General features: G+C 35.6%; 1 protein-coding gene and 1 non-coding gene across 4 annotated transcripts in view; one reads left to right on the forward strand and one right to left on the reverse strand.

The window, feature by feature from the left end:
- The window catches only part of ANKHD1 (ankyrin repeat and KH domain containing 1), a 131,607-nt gene that overhangs the window by 15,801 nt on the left and 98,910 nt on the right, over positions 1–16,896 (reverse strand). For all 3 annotated transcript variants that reach the window (XM_060635934.2, XM_060635932.2, XM_060635935.2), the window contains 10 exons: positions 14,518–14,663; positions 14,256–14,367; positions 12,636–12,781; positions 11,977–12,119; positions 11,015–11,228; positions 9,045–9,220; positions 8,667–8,829; positions 6,371–6,466; positions 5,772–5,888; positions 504–678 (listed from right to left, as the gene is read on the reverse strand). In XM_060635934.2, coding sequence (XP_060491917.2) covers positions 504–678; positions 5,772–5,888; positions 6,371–6,466; positions 8,667–8,829; positions 9,045–9,220; positions 11,015–11,228; positions 11,977–12,119; positions 12,636–12,781; positions 14,256–14,367; positions 14,518–14,663 — 1,488 coding nt within the window. The remainder of the gene's footprint in view (positions 1–503; positions 679–5,771; positions 5,889–6,370; positions 6,467–8,666; positions 8,830–9,044; positions 9,221–11,014; positions 11,229–11,976; positions 12,120–12,635; positions 12,782–14,255; positions 14,368–14,517; positions 14,664–16,896) is intronic.
- Positions 1,601–1,707, forward strand: LOC132682564 (U6 spliceosomal RNA). The gene has a single exon (XR_009611745.1). It is a non-coding gene; the product is annotated as a U6 spliceosomal RNA (small nuclear RNA).

A 16,896-nucleotide genomic window follows, 5' to 3' on the forward strand; every position in this document is an offset into this window, starting at 1 on the left:
TTAAATTCAGGGAAATTTTCACATAGTATTTTAGAATTAGAATTCAAATAGAGAACAATTATTTGCCTATTACAAACACTACTAGGATGTACAAAAAACAACTCTGAGAATAATGAACCTGTATAGCTTTGGGCCCAAGTCTTAGCTCAAAATTTACTGAGGAACTGGATCTCTCCCCAGTTTCCAAATGGAGGAGGAAAGGGTAGGGAAGAACCTGAACAGAAGCTGGCAAATCTCTTTACTGTATTACACGTAGGACATACATGATGTTTTACAAAGGAACTTAAATTACAACTGAAACTTCAAATAACATGCTTGCCTTTACCCTTTCTGTTTCTATCACTTTACAATGTAAATTATTTAGAAATATTTACTATGAAAGCCAGTTGTCAATTCCAGATTAAAATAATGAATATCTAACTAGAATTAATTAGAGTAAAAAGCACTCAAAATGAAGTTGATGAACAGATTTTTATCATTAATTTGAAAAAGTCGTTTCTTACCATCTTCATCATTCTCCTCTTCATCTTCATCCTCTGGTAGTTCTGAATTCTCCTTAGGTTTGTTTTCCTCATCTTCTTCCTGTTTCCTTTTCTGCTCCTCTTTTTTCTTTTTTCTCTTTTCTTTCCTTTTTTCTCTTTTAGCTGCAAGAGCCTGCTTTCTGCTCTCCTCTCTTGACTGAAAATTAAGTGCAGGTGTATCATTTCACCCATAATACAATTATTTAAAATAAAGAATGGGTGGGGAACCCGGGTGGCTCCAACTGTTGATTTCAGCTCAGGTCATGATCTCATAGTTTGTGGTTTGAGCCCCTGTGTATGGGCTCATGCTGAAAGCAGAGGGCCTGCTTGGGATTCTCTGTCTCCCCCTCTCTCTGCCCCTCCCTGGTTCATGCTCTTTCTCTCTCTCTCTCTCTCTCTCAAAATAAAGAAATGAACAGTAAAAAAATAAAATACAATAAAGAATGGGTATTTTTGCTTATGACACGAGGCTTCCCATGGAGACCAGTGTTAAAACACACTTATAAAAGCACCAAAAGAAAAATATAGATAAGCTAGACGCCATCAAAGTTAAAAGTTTTTGTGCTTCAAAGGACCCATCAACAGAGTAGAAATACAACCCATAAAATGGGAAAATTTTTTTTTTGCAAATCATACATCTGGTAAGGGATTTGTATCAAGGATAAAGAACTCTTATGACACAGTAATAAAAAGACAAATATAACTCAATTCAAAAATACACAAAGGACCTGAACAGACATTTTCCTAAAGAACATATGAGTAGCCAAAGCATATGAAGACAGTTGCTCAATATCTACTAGACATCAAGGAAAAGCAAATCAAAATCACAATAAGATACCCACTCCATACCCACTAGATGGCTATACTCAAAAAGACAGATAATACCAAATAGCGGTGAGGGTATGGAGACATTAAAACCTTCAAACACTTGCTGGTAGGAACATAAAATGGTGCAGCTGCTTTGGAAAACAATCTGGCAGCTCCTCAAATAGAATTACCACATGCTCTAGCAATGCCATTCCTAGATATACATATACCCAAGAGAAATGAAAACACATTCATACAAAAACTTGAACACTGTGCTTGCTTTGGTAGCACATACACTAAAAACCCTCTAACAATACAAAGATGAGCATGGCCCCTGTGCAAGGATAGCATGCAAACTCATGAAGTGATCCATATTTAAAAAACAGAAAGAAAGAAAGAAAGAAAGAAAGAAAGAAAGAAAGAAAGAAAGAAAAACTTACATACCTATGTAGTAGAAACAGCCTGAATATCCATCGCCTAATGAATGGATGTATGGGTGTGTATGTGTGCACGTGTGTGAGAGAGAGAGAGAGAGAGACAGAGAGGGAGAGAGTGGAGGGAAAGAGAGAGAGTGTGCTAGAGAGAGACAGAGAGATGGGATATTATTTAGGAATAAAACCAAATTAAGTATTGATATATGTGACAACATGGTTGAAACTTGAAAACATTATGAAGTGAAAGAAGCCAGTCTCAGAGGAACATATACTGCATGATTCCATTTATGTGTAATGTCCAGAATAGGCAGATCCATAAAGACAAAAAGCAGATTAGTGGTTACCTAGGATGGAGAGATTGAATAAAGTGAGTGACACTTAACGGGTGTAGGGTTTCTTTCCAGGACAGTAAAAATATTCTAAAATTGGCTGTGGTGAACAATGCACAACTCTGAATATGCTAAAAGCCACTGAATTGTATACTCTATTTATTTTAAAATACTTTTTCTATTTTAGTTTTTGAAGTAATCTTTGCACCCAACATGGGGCTTGAATTTACGACCTCAAGATCTAGAGTTGTATGCCTACTGACTGAGCTAGCCAGGCACACTTCAATCGTACACTTTGTTTATTTATTTATTTATTTATTTATTTATTTATTTATTTATTTATATATTAATGTTTATTTATTTGTTTTTGAGAGACAGAGAGAGAGAGAGAGAGAGAGGGAAAGAGAGAGAGAGCAGAGGAGGCGCAAGAAAAGAGGGACATAGAGAATCCCAAGCAGGCACTGCGCTGTCAGCACAGAGCTGGATGTGGGGCTCAAACTCATGAGCTGTGAGATCATGACCTGAGCCGAAAACCGAGTTGGGACACTTAACTGATTGAGCCACCCAGGCACCCCTCAATTGTATACTTTAAATGCGTGAATTGTATGATAGATGAATTGAATGTACACATATGCAGTATCTGTTTATTTGACTAAAATTCAGCTATCATGATCTTTATAAAATTCTAAAACATTTCACTTTAAAAATATTAACCACAATCTATTGTAAAAATTATTTTTTTCTACCTTATAGAAATTTTTAAGCCACATACAGAATTCTGATCACTTTTAGATTTTGCTGTGATTAGTACTATAAAATGTCTTTTTTTTCGGAAAGGAAAACATGGTAGTAAGTTGCCTAGCATCATGATGAGAGTTTGAAACACATCAAGTTATTCGTTCTTCTATGGTAAACAGGTAAAGCATTTTCCTCAAAACTATAATTTATCATTTTGAGGCATAAATTGATTACTCTTTGATTTACCTAAATGAGAGGTTGGCAAACTATGGCCTGAATACCAAATCCAGTCTGCTATGTTTGATGGCCTAAAATCTAAGACTGACTTTGATATTTTAAATGGTTGAAACAAATAAAAAGACTATTTCGTGACACTTGGAAATTATACAAAATTCAAATTCCAGTGTTCATAAATAAAGTTCTATTGGAACACAGCCATGCTTGTTCATTTACCTATTGCCTATGGCTGCTTTTGTGCTCTGATGGCAGAGATGAGGACGTATGACAGACACCATATGGCCTGCAAAACCTAAAATATTTACTATTCGACATTTTATAGAAAAAGTTTGCCAATCTCCTACGTAAATGAGAAACGAGTGAAAGAAGACATTGCACATTTAGCTAAATACGGAATTTTATCACTCTGTTGGCATAAGAACAAACTGGCTACCTATTTAGGGAACTGCTGACCACATCCCTGAGAAGTTACACAAAAATCAAAATTATAGACATGAAAACTACCTTAGTAATCATCTAACTATGAACTTCACTTTATTTTAAAATGAATATAACTTTTTTTCCCTTCTGATCTTACCTGTAATCAACTTTATCATGGAGGTGCTAAATTTTAATTTTCTAATGATAAGACTTTAAGGTTTACACGTTTCCCCCTATTATCAGCAATGAATGTCCTTGTAAGTTCACATCTTCGAGCATTTGTCTAATTATTTACCTGAGGCTAAATTTATGCAAGTGGAATAGCTGAATAAGGGTAACCACCCTTTTAATTTATTTGTGAAAGCATTTCCATTAATAGTCATAGCAATTTATACCATACAACAAAAATCATTCGCTAGAGTGCTAATCTATCCACACCTTTGCCATCAGTAGCTATTACCAAATCTTTAAGTTTTTTTTAAGGTGTATTCATTTTTCAGAGACAGAGAGAGGCAAAGCGTGAGTGGGGGAGGGGCAGATAGACAGGGAAACATAGAATCTGAAACAGGCTCCAGGCTCGAGCTGTCAGCACAGAGCCCGACGTGGGGCTCGAACTCACAAACCACGAGATCATGACCTGAGCTGAAGTCGGACGCTTAACCGACTGAGCCACCCAGGCGACCCCCAAATCTTTAAAGTTTAAGCTTTGCCAATCTGCTTAAAAAAAAAAAAAAAAAATTATTGAACATTTGTATTTCTTTTTCTGTGAACTACCCATTCACAGGAACATTTTTTATTCTGGGCAAGTTATGTTTTTCTCATTGATTTGTAAGTGACCTGTTCTTCTGGTCTTATAAGGTTTTTTTTTGTTTTTGCTTTTGTTTTTAATTTTAAACTAAGAATTGGTTTCAAAATTTTAGCATCTGTCAAAATAATCATATATTTTTTCTTTTAATCATCAACAAAATATCTTCATGTTAAGCTATCTCTTGCCTTCTTAAAATAATTCTACTTGGGCATGTTATTTGTTCTTTTAATGCAACTTCTGCATTGAATAGCAACACCCTCACTTTCCAGGTAAGCAGACTGAACTTCATGTAAGCAATCTTGTTTTTGAAACCTTTTCCATTATACCATACATCCTAGGATATCAGACCCTTACTCTTTTTTTTAAAGTGTTTTATTTATTTATTTTTGAGAGGGAGCACAAGCAGCAAAGGGGCAGAGAAAGGAGACAGAGAATCCCAAGCAGGCTCTGCGCTGCTAGCACTGAGCTAGAGAGGTGCTTAATCTCACCAACTGGGAGACCATGACCGGAGTCAAAATCAAGAGTAAGACGCCTAACCAAATGAGCCACCCAGGCATCCCTCAGACACTTACTCTTTAAGTGAGGATCTAATAAAACACTTATAGCATAAATATTATAATTAGCAAAAGGTTTCTAATGCTTTACTAAATATTTTCTAATACTAATGTTAGAATCATTTAGGTAGTAATGTTATTTGGTAAACTGTGATCTGCTTGAAAACTAGTCTCTCACTTTTATGGCTCAAAATATTTTTTAAGAACAAGAGGTCAAAATAAAAAAAAGTGATGGTAATTTAACAGTCTATTAATCATTTCCTTTGAAAGAGACACGAAGGTTATTGGTCATAAGGAGGGTAAATTTATTACAACAAATTTTCAACAATTTCTTTTTTTTTACTTTGTTTAATTTTGAGCAAGAGGGGGGAAGGGCCAGAGAGAGAAGACAGAGAATCCCGCACTGATAGTGTGGAGCCGGATGTGGGACTCGATCTCACAAACTGTGAAATCATGACCTGAGCCAAAATCCAGAGTCTGACGCTTAACCGACTGAGCCACCCAGGCGCCCCTCAACAATTTCTCTTTTTTTTTTCATTTTAAAAATTTACATCCAGGGGCGCCTGGGTGGCTCAGTCGGTTAAGCGTCCGACTTCAGCTTAGGTCATGATCTCGCGGTCTGTGGGTTCGAGCCCCGCATCGGGCTCTGGGCTGATGGCTCAGAGCCTGGAGCCTGCTTCCGATTCTGTGTCTCCCTCTCTCTCTGCCCCTCCCCCGTTCATGCTCTGTCTCTCTCTGTCTCAAAAATAAACATTAAAAAAAAAAATTATTAAAAAAAAAAAATTTACATCCAAATTAGTTAGCATATAATGCAACAATGATTTTAGGAGTAGATTCCTTAGTGCTCCTCACACATTTAGCCCATCCTCCCTCCCACACCCCCTCAACAATTTCTCATAAGAAAAATTATTTTTCTTACTCACCTTTTCCAGATCAAGCTCTTTCAAAAGAATACTTGCATTCTTATTTGCTTCTGCAGCCTGTTGGTCTTTAGCCTTCACAATTGTCTCAACACACTGGTGACATTTTTTTAAGAGTTCCTACAGTGGAAAATGGAATAATATAAATATAGGAACATAGAAACAGGCCAAATAAAACTTGAGTTGATAAGCACACTGAAGTCCAGGGCATAAAGCCCAAACAACTGAAATTCATTGAGCCAAATATAAGCAATCCTTTGAGTGTAGTCATGTATCAATCTTCATGAAAAAAAAAAAAAAAAAAATCACTATTTCTTAAAGTTTGTATTCTTAGAGAATACAAACTAATTCTAATCAAGGTAACAGTCTAGTTATAAATTTTAGCTGCATTCACTGTAATTATAGTCCATAACAGGAAGGAATCCTCAAAATAATTTATCAAAATTATTATATCCATTCTTCATTTGCAAATAGAGAAACTAAAGCACAGACAGATGAGGTGATCGGTGTCACAGAGGACAAAACAAAGGTTGCTAATTGCACACTTTGGCATCTAATTCCACAAAGAACACAAATGTGTTTCAATGTTCTAGTGAACCTACCTTATCTGTAATTGTTGCTATGTATCGCATGCATTCAATATCAGAAGGGAACTGATTGACTTCCTTCACCAAATACTGAACAACTTTCACATGACCCTGTGAGAAGTACAACAAAAAATGCACAGAAGAATTCCTTGAAAATTTGCTCATATGCTTAAAAACTTAAGAGTAAAAGGTATAAAGATACTTCCAGATCATTTACTAAACTTAAAATTGAAATTATGAAAATAAAAACAACATGCCCAGGTATTTCTCCTAAATTTAACTTAGCATTTCCCATTGAAAATAGAAAAACTTTTGTAGAAAACAAGTGTTTCCTAGAATAAATGTATTAATAAAAATTGGCAGTGTGAAATGAACCTTTATTTAAAAAGGAAATAGGTCCTAAAACAGAGAGATGTTCTACCTTGCAAAATATTATTTTGGGTCCATCTTAATAAACAAGGTAGATTCTCACAATTATCTGAGACCCATGACTTGAATCTAGGGAAAATGTTTTCTAAATGCTATGATCAGAGGTGAATGATCTATAATTAATTCTAACTATCATCTACCTCAATATAACCAAACTTGCATAGTTTTCCTTCCTACCAAGTTCTAAAACATCTTCCAGAATTAGTCTGATGGTGACAAAAATCAGAAAAGTCGTTGTCTCTACGGCAGGAAATTCATTGAGAATGGGCATGATGGAACTTTCTAGGATTACAGAAGTATTTTATGAATTTATGGGGTGTGGGTTACCCAGGTGTATACAGTTATCAAAACTCATTAAACTATGCACCTTTGGTTTGTATATTTCACTATATGTAAATGATGCCTCAATTAAAAGGAAAGGGCAAAAACTTAAAGAATTAAGTCTAGAAAATATTTTAAGATTTTTAAAAAATATAATTTATTATCAGTTTGGTTTCCATACAACACCCAGTGCTCATCCCAACAAATGCCCTCCCCAGTGCTCATTATCCACTTTCCCCTCTCCCCCACCCTTAAGATTTTTTTAGAAGATTTTATTTTTTAAGTAATCTCTACACCAAACATGGAGCTCAAACATATAATCCTAGATTCAAGAGTCGCATGTTCCACTGACAGAGCCAGCCAGGTGCCCCTAAGATTTTTTTTGTAAGGCCTAAAACTTACACCATTCTCATTCAATAGCTATTTAGTGACTGCCTAATATGTGTTGGGCACTATGCTAAACAATGTGCATAAAGAGTGATATTCATAAAGCTTGGTCTTCCTGGATCTTCCAGTCTAACTGGGGAAATAAGCTTTAAAAAAGTAAATACATATTTGAATGTATAATTACAAATTGGTATAAGGAAAATAATAGGGTACTATAAAAAAGAGCAAGAGGACCTTTTCAGACTGAGTGTTAGGGAAGGACTCTCTAAGTAGTGACATATACAATGGGAGCTGGGGCACCTGGGTGGCTCAGTCAGTTAAGCTTCCAACCCTTGATTTGGTGGCTCAGGTCATGATCTCACGATTTGTGAGATTGAGCCCCTCAGTGGGCTCTGCACTGACACCACGGAGTCTGCTCGGGATTCTCTCTCTCTCTCTCTCTCTGCCCTTTCCCCATTTGCACTCATGCATGTGTACTCTCTCTCTCTCAAAATAAATGAATCAGCTTTAAAAAATAAATAAAATAAAATAAAATAAAATAAAATAAAATAAAATAAAATAAAATAAAATTGGAGCTAAAAGATGAGCAGAAGTGAGCCAGTGAAGAGCAAGGGAGAGAAAACTCATAGCAAAGGCCCTCTGGCAGTTAAAAATATAGTGCATTCTAGGCCAGCAGCTAAAGTGTAGTGAGCAAAGGTGAAGGGTAGCATAAATGACTGCTATGGGGCTGTGGGCATGAACCACATCCTGCAGGGCTTTGTAAGCCATGGTAAGTGGTTTATACTTTACCATAATTGTAGTGGGAAAGCTTTTAAAAATATAGCAGACAAGCAAGCTTTAACATACATACGAGACATAGTAAGTTTTTATGAAAGAGACCATTCCTTTTTGTTCCTTTTTAGGTAGAGAAGACATTCACCCGCATACTTAAATCTCGTGTTTTGCGTACACAACAAAACTAGTCAAGATGCCAAGTGCTTTACAAACAAAGTTGCTCATGGTGAGCTACCACGTAGCTCTGAGATTTGGCCACAAAGAGAGTGGAAAGATAGCAGTGATTTATGTATGGAAATGCAGTCTATTCTCCAAGAGCAATTCATTTTTCTCACATGGTTTCAACTTAGAATTAGTTAAAAATGATTGCATTTAGCTTTCTTCCCCCACATAAAATTACCTTGCGAAACGCTGACATAAGAGGTGTGATCTTCCGGTTATCTGCTGCATCCACATCGGCACCTGCTTGGACTAGCAATTGCACCACATCAAAGTGACCACCATTGGAGGCCAGCCAAAGTGGTGTGTTTCCCTTCTTGTTTCGAACATCAATATGGGCTCCCCTATAAAGTCAAAGAATGTTAGTATAGTTTGTATCCTGTGAGAAGAGGGTGACTTTCTATTTCCTCTATTTGTCTTTTATCTTCTATAAAATAGCATACAAATAATCCATTCTTTAAAATGCCAATAAAGTAAAAACAATCTGATTAATTGTAAAGGTGCTGAAAAGTAAAAAGGATCACAAAAACTCCTATATGTAAATATAAAATTTACCCACCTATTAATCAGGAGCTCACAAAATTTGTAGTGACCTTTATCTGCTGCTATTGTGAGAGCAGTATCTCTTGAGGAAGGCACAGGGGGGGCATTGACATCTGCTCCTTTATCAAGGAGAACTCTTCCAACCTCTGCATATCCTCCAGAAGCAGCTTCCATCAAGGGGGTAAGACCAGTCTGTTTAAACCAAAAATTTATGCAATGAACCAAAAATTTATGTAAATGAATACAATTATCTTAACAGACTAAAACAACTGACTTATAAGTTGACTCTATTTCTGATTTTCTCTCATAAAAGAACTAAGCAGTATTCAGTCTTCAATTTCACTACACTACAAGTGAAAATTGTTGAATTGAGTCAGACATGCTGGAATGAACTCACTCATTCCAACTCATAAAAAAACAATTTCGTAACTTCTATACTGTTATAAATTTATACATGAGACAGTAACTTCTCTGCACAATGAATACAGATAATGAAAAATGAATAAAAAGAAAATTAAATAAGGCACATCACTGTTCAATGGGAAAATTCTGTTTAATGTTTTTTTAAATTTTTTTATTTTTGAGAAAGACAGAATGTGAGTGGGGGAGGGGCAGAGAGAGAGGGAGACACAGAATTTGAACCAGGCTCCAGACTCTGAGCTGTCAGCACAGAGCCTGACGCAGGGTTCTGACTCATGAACCGTGAGATCATGACCTGAGCCAAAGTGGGACACTTAACCAACTGAGCCACCCAGGCACCCTGGGAAAATTTTGTTTAAAATATCTAACTGAGAATGTTAGTTTGCTAAATAACTCTGGATAAATTCCTTTAATCCTATTCAACCTTGGGAAAAGTAGATTAAAATAGCACTTCTTAAATTTTATGTATATGTGTCTTTTGCTCATTAGTCTTCAAAATATTTGCCAAGAGACATTTCCTACTGGTATCATTTCCAAAGTAATACGGGTTTCTCTAGGACATCTAATAGATAATTGGACAACACTAAATACGCATAATACAAAAAGATAAACTGGACAGCAGGAAAGGCTCATTTTTCTTTGTGCTATGAAAAATTTGAGGAAAACTCCACTCCCTAATTTCATAGATTAAAAAAATGTAAATGTTGCATTAAATTTTAAGAAACATAACTAATGCAGTTCAGAGAGACAATATGAGAATTTCATTCAGACCTTTCAAATTTGAAATGACTAAAAATTTGGCCATTCGTTGTGTGATTATAATGAATTCTATATAAGCTACGCTTTTCTAGGGTTGTAAGTTTCTAATAATTCCAAGCGAAGCAATTAAAAACGCCGAGATACTAACTCCTTTCTAAATGCCAAACACTCATGAAATTGTCAGAATCTGTCACGATCAGATTAGATTTTAGCTGTCTTAATTTTATAATCCACGCAGTTCTTTAAAAATCTACATTAAAGGACTCTATATGGGACACCTGGCTGGCTTAGTTGGTAGAATATACAACTCTTGATCTCAGGGTCGTGGGTTCAAACCTAATGTTGGGAGTAGAAGTTACCTAAGAAATTAAAAAAAAAGAACTCTACAAAACAATCACTACAAAATCTTATTACAGTCAAAATTGCAAACTGGAAGATTCATAGAGAGCTACTTAAGGGTGAGGTTGGAAAATGTGATTCTACTTTCTTCATTGTTCTTAATAAAAGTCACAAATGATGATATTGTGTCACTGACCACTGTATACAGCACAGTTCCCTGGTCCTGCCTTGGGTTGTCAGTTTTAACTTACAACAATTTAAAATAGCACAATTGGAGTTGAAAAGCGATATTTTTTTTTTAAGACTTTATTTTTAAGTAATCTCTACACCCAATGTGGGGCTTGAACTCAGAGCTCCAAAATCAAGAGTCCCACACTACACCAACTGAGCCAGTCCAGTGCCCCGAAATGCCACACTTTTTACACTAGAAATATACCTGAAGTAGTTGACAAGTTATAAAATTCTTACCTTTGCCCTATGTTCAACATTGGCTTTTCGGTCCAGAAGCAAACTCACGACTTCTGCTCGGCCTTGAAAACAGGCCAAAGTAAGAGCCGTGTTCCGATTGGTCTCTATTTGGGCATTAATGTCTGAACCCATATCAAGCAGCAGTTTCACTGCAGGAACGTGTCCATTCATGGCAGCCAACATCAGGGGAGAAATACCCAGTTTACTCCCAGTCCTAAAGGGAGAAATGTGCTTAGAAAATTAAGGTAATATGTTGCCTATTGCGTTTTAAAAAGCATAGAGAATATAAAAGATGAAAATGATTCAGTAAAAAGAAAGGTTTCTAACACCAGTGTAAATTTTATTTGTGTAGACTACTAATTAGGAATAGGAAAATCTATTTATTTATTTATTTATACATTAATATTATTTATTGTTTATTTATTTTGAGAGAGTGACAGCATGGGGGGGAGGGCGGGGGGGGGGGGAGAGAGAGTGTATGAGAGAGAAGGAGAGAGAGAATCCCAAGCAGGATCCATGCTATCAGCATAGAACCCAATGCAGGGCTCAAACTCATGAACCATGAGATCATGACCTGAGCTGAGATCAAGAGTCAGATGTTTAACTGACTGAACCACCCAGGCACCCTGGAAAATTACACAATGTAAAAGATAACCCCTATTTAGAGGTTATAAATTTCCAACTACACATAATGAAGTACTTTCCGAGATGACACCTCTCTAAAAATAGCCATGTTAGCATTTTGAAGTAAGCTGTGACTACTTATAAGCACATTACAGGAATAATTGTTGATCTTGTAACTTTAATACAATCTTTAAAAAAAATTTTCACTTTTAGTTAAAGTATACTTGATTTTATTACTATCTTAATTAAAAGTGGTATCTGTCCAGATATATAGAGGAAGACATTTAACCCCAATGTAGTAATGTACTAATCATGAATAATAAAATGAAGATACATACCTTGAATTAATCTCCGCCCCAGCATTAAGTAGGATCTTAATGATATTAACATATCCTCCAGATGCAGCTAGACTCAATGGTGTATAATCAGACACGTTCCTGTGTTCTTTATTTGCACCTCGAGCCAGCAGCAAGTCTACCACCTACAAAGTAAAATATAAAAAACAAGTGTTCAACTTATAATGAAGGAAGCACGGAGAAATGGAACCTGTAACTTCCTTGCCTGAATATCTGGCATTTTAATTATGCCCTAGATATTCAAGTATCAGCAACTGGAGAAATGGATTAAACTTCATATCAGGAATTTGGAGCTTTGAAATCCCAATTATATTACAATAACAAGATATTACTCTCTCTTTTTTTATTTTTAAAATGTTACTCTTCCTACTCGTCAATTGTTGAGTCATGAACTTGCATTTCATATGTGTTAGGATTATGGTTCATTCAGCCCCCAATAAATGTAAGGATAAACAGAAATTTTTTTGCCTAAACGGCAAGAAACAAATTCTATGAAAGGTGATTCACTACTCCCATTAAACTTAGTATATGGAACATGTCAAAACACAGGCAAGTTTTATTCATGTAGCTAAATTACTTAGTATATGCATATTTAAAATACGAGCATAATGGTTACAAAGTGAAAATTAACATTAACACACCTCCTGACGTCCACCAGAACATGCTAATGAAAGTGGAGTATCCTTAGTTCGTTCAGATTGTGCTTCTATATCGCCACCTTTATCCAAAAGGATTTCAACAACTCCAACATGGCCTGCTGTTGCTGCCAGGATCAGTGGTGTGAAACCTAAAGGAGAAATAAAAATCTCAAATTTGTTTTTTTTGCTTATTGAGCCATTGTTTTCAATTTTCTATTAAAATTTTTTTTAAGTTTATTTATTTATTTGAGAGAGAGAGAGAGTGAGTAGGGGAGGGGCAGAGACAGAGGGAAAGAGAGAAAATCCCAAGCAGGCTCCTGGCTGTTAGTGCAGAGCCCAATGCAGGGTTTGAACTCATGAATGGTGAGATCACGACATGAGCCAAAACCAAGAGTCGGACACTTAACCAACTGAGCCACCCAGGGGCCCCTCAGTTTTCTATTATTTTAATAGAATAAGGTCATTAAGGTAGATAATTATAACCATTTAACAAATTGCTCTAAGCTCTCATTTGTTAGTGACAAAAACCCCAAAATACCTGATAAAAACTAAATGCTAAGTCAAACAAAACTACTAAAGTTTATACTCATAATGAGCTCTGGATATTATACTTTTGGATTAAGAAGAAAGGCAACCATGGGGTGCCTGGGTGGCTCAGTCGGTTGAGCGTCCGACTTCGGCTCAGGTCATGATCTCATGGTTTGTGAGTTTGAGCCCCACGTCGGGCTCTGTGCTGACAGCTCAGAGCCCGAAGCTGCTTCAGATTCTGTGTCTCCCCCTCCCTCTGCCCCTCCCCCGCTTGTGCTCTGTCTCTCTCTCTCAAAAATAAATAAACATTAAAAAAAAATTACAAAAAAAAAAAAAAAGAAAGGCAACCACAACTTGCTGTATTTCACTCATGATATATAGTCTTAATTTAAAAAAAATTTTGAGAATAATCTGGCTCTGTAAATGAACAAATCTGGATATTCCTAATTGAAATATGCATATCCACCTTTAAAAATTTATTTATTTTCAGAGAGAGAGAGAGAGAGTGAGCGCACGCACGTGCACGCGCACACACACACACGTGCAAGAGCAGGAGGGGCAGAGAGAAAGAGAGAGAGACAATCCCAAGCAGGCTTCACACTGTCAGACCAGAGTCCGATGCAGGACTCGAACCCACAAACTATGAGATCATGACCTAAGCTGAAATCAAGAGTCAGACACTTAACGGACTGAGCTGCTGCCCAGGTACCCCTGCTTCTCCATCTTTTCACTGAGATAGTTTAGGAACTACTTATTGATAATAAAAAAATAATTGTTTTTGGGGTGCCTGGGTGGCTCAGTCAGCTAAGCATCCAACTTTGGCTCAGGTCATGTTCTCAAGGTTTGTGAGTCTGGGACCCATATCAGGCTCGCTAATATCAGCCATGAGGCCTGCTTCAGATCCTCTTTCCCTTTCTCTCTCTCTCTCTCTCTCTCTCTCTCTCTCTCTCTCTCTGCCCCTCCCCTGCTCGCTCCCATTCTCTCTCTCAGAAATAAATATTAAAAAAAATAACAATTATTTTCCAAACAGGCAGACACACACAAAAACACACACGAAAAAACTCTTAGGCTTTACTTCTGACTGACATGTCTTACCTTTTTTGTCTCTGTGCTCAATTTTAGCATCTCGTGCAATGAGTACAGACACAAGTTCTTCGTGGCCACCTGCACAAGCTAATGTCAATGCTGTGTCATGATTGCTCTCAGTCTAAAAGGAAAAAAGGTTCGTTTTTGTTTACAACGGGATTATCAATTGAAGAGCAAATAATTCTTATTTGTACAATGAATGTATAATAATTTTCTTTTCCAAAGAAAATCAGAATTTGCAAAATAAGTTTAAATAAAGCAATCTACTCACATGTGCATCAATGTCAACTGAAGGATACACAGGGGGCATAGACTGGGAAGCCACATTGCTTGGAGACTGTGAACAGGGTTCAGGTGTAAGACATTCTGTGGTCTGAGAGGAACTGTTTGAACCAGTGGGCACTCTGCTACTCACAGCTGAAAAACAATATTCACATTGCTGAATGCTACTTGAAAGAATGAAGTCATTTGTATACAGAAAAACACAAAAAAACAGAAAATTTTATAGCAGGAATATAATGTAGTAGTCAAATCACAAGCTTGGAGTCAAACGGACCTATGCTTAAATCCTAGTGCCACCACTTTCTGATTTCAGGCAAGTAATTTAACCTCGGAGAGTCTCAATTTTCCTCATATGTAAAATGAGGATGATAATAATAGTACCTGCCTTGAAATATTGTTGGAAACACCACTTGAGATGATGCATGTAAAGTACTTACTAGCATGGTGCCCATTATTTAGTGAATATACAACAAATGATAGCCTTTTATGCTGTCAATAGGGAAAAAGTAGTTTCCAATAAATAATAAATTTTGTATCTTAGTTTGTAAAAGGTAATTAGATAAAAACATCCTAAAGACAATACAAAAAAAAGAGGGGGGGGGGAGAGAACACACTAAAATATTTCTCACATAAATAGCAGAGAATATGTTTTAAAATTCAATATTTACTTTGAAAATTTGCTAAAATGCATCAGTGTCTGAAAATAAAACTATTTTTAAAATGAACATTGGAACTTTTATTAGAGATATCAGTCTGGTGTTTGAAAACTGAGTTAACTTACATTCTATCTTTATGTCTCTGCATATTGCTTATGTTTCTTAAGAGACAGTGTTAACCCCACAGAGGGAGAAATGGGACCTATTCAGAGGGATGTTATGAGTTGTCTGCTAGGTAAGGAACAAAAAACATTTAAAACACACAGTGTTTGGCACATGTTAAGTGCTCAATAAATGTAAGTATCAGATATTTTATAGGACTTTCAGTACTATTGTTCACTGTATTGAAAAATATAAACATTACTACTCACTAAAGAAAATACTCAGAAAAAAACATATAACCATTAATAATATGAAAAAAAAAAAAAAGACAAAGCTTCAGTAATGACAATAACCTTCTCTTACCTAGACCAAAAATCAAAAACACAGGTCTCAATAGAAAATGTAATCATTTCACATGCTGGAGAATGTTTAGTCTCTAGAATTTTGATATGACTGGATCCTAATCAAGGATACCATTCACAAGAAAAAATGACTAAGTTTAGTATACTACTTCTTAAATAAGTTGCAAACTTAAGATGTTCAGATATATTTCTACCTGAGCTGTCCCGCTCTTCTCCCCACCAATATATATAAAATTGTCTTGGCCATATGAATTTCTATAGCTTCTATCATGGTTACGAATAGGAATAATTATTATGTATTTTTGTTTCACATATAAGAACTTGCACAATGGAAACAAAGTTTAATAAAAAAATTTTTTGTCATCAATGAATTAAAAGCAGATAGTATTTTGCTATACCTCCTCAAAACAGCAGATACGTTTGGAAAACAGCTCTAGAAAATAAGACACTAAGGAATAATATGTAGCTTCTCTGTAATAATAAGCTTTCAACAGTAGTCTCATAATTATCAACATATACCTTACTAACATAACTACTTTTTTTATCATTATTAATGTTGTCTATCCATGTTATCTCCTTTTGTTATTATGAAAAACAGATTCTTAATTTTTTTAAATAACTGATTAGAGCACTATGTCAGATGTGATACAAAAAAGACTTCTTCACAGAGATGGTTTTTAAAAAATACTTTTGTGCATTTAACAGCTCTATTACCAAAAATGTGTTGTTATATCAACTATCATACATTTTTGTACAATATTATCCTAGAAACATTTTTTCCTCTTTGCAATAATGACAATCAGAAACATTCCACAAAAGTGACTTTAATAGGATTAATTACATACGAAAAGTAATGAAGACTAGAAAGTAGCAAGATTTAAAAAGGTACATGTGGAATAAAGGTATTATTAACATAAAATTACACCAGGACTATTACATTTTCATAAACCCTAAAACGTTTCCTACCTCTGAATGAAATGTCTCTGAAAATGACTAATACAGATTGCTGCCACAAAAGTCACTATACAATTCAAATTAAATTTATGCACTATCCTAAATGGGGTGATAGAAGAACTAACTGCAATATTCTACTTAATTCTTTATGAAATTTAACATGGTTTTGTAGGCAATATGGAAGATAATAATAAACTTTACTATATAAAAATCTCAGACACTACGTGTACATAAACTATGCTGTGAGAGTTTAGAAAATTACCATAATCTGTTTTATATAACAGTAACTTTAGT

This window comes from Panthera onca, chromosome A1, assembly GCF_046562875.1.
Source record: "Panthera onca isolate mPanOnc1 chromosome A1, mPanOnc1 haplotype 2, whole genome shotgun sequence".
Classification (NCBI taxonomy): Eukaryota; Metazoa; Chordata; class Mammalia; order Carnivora; family Felidae; genus Panthera; species Panthera onca.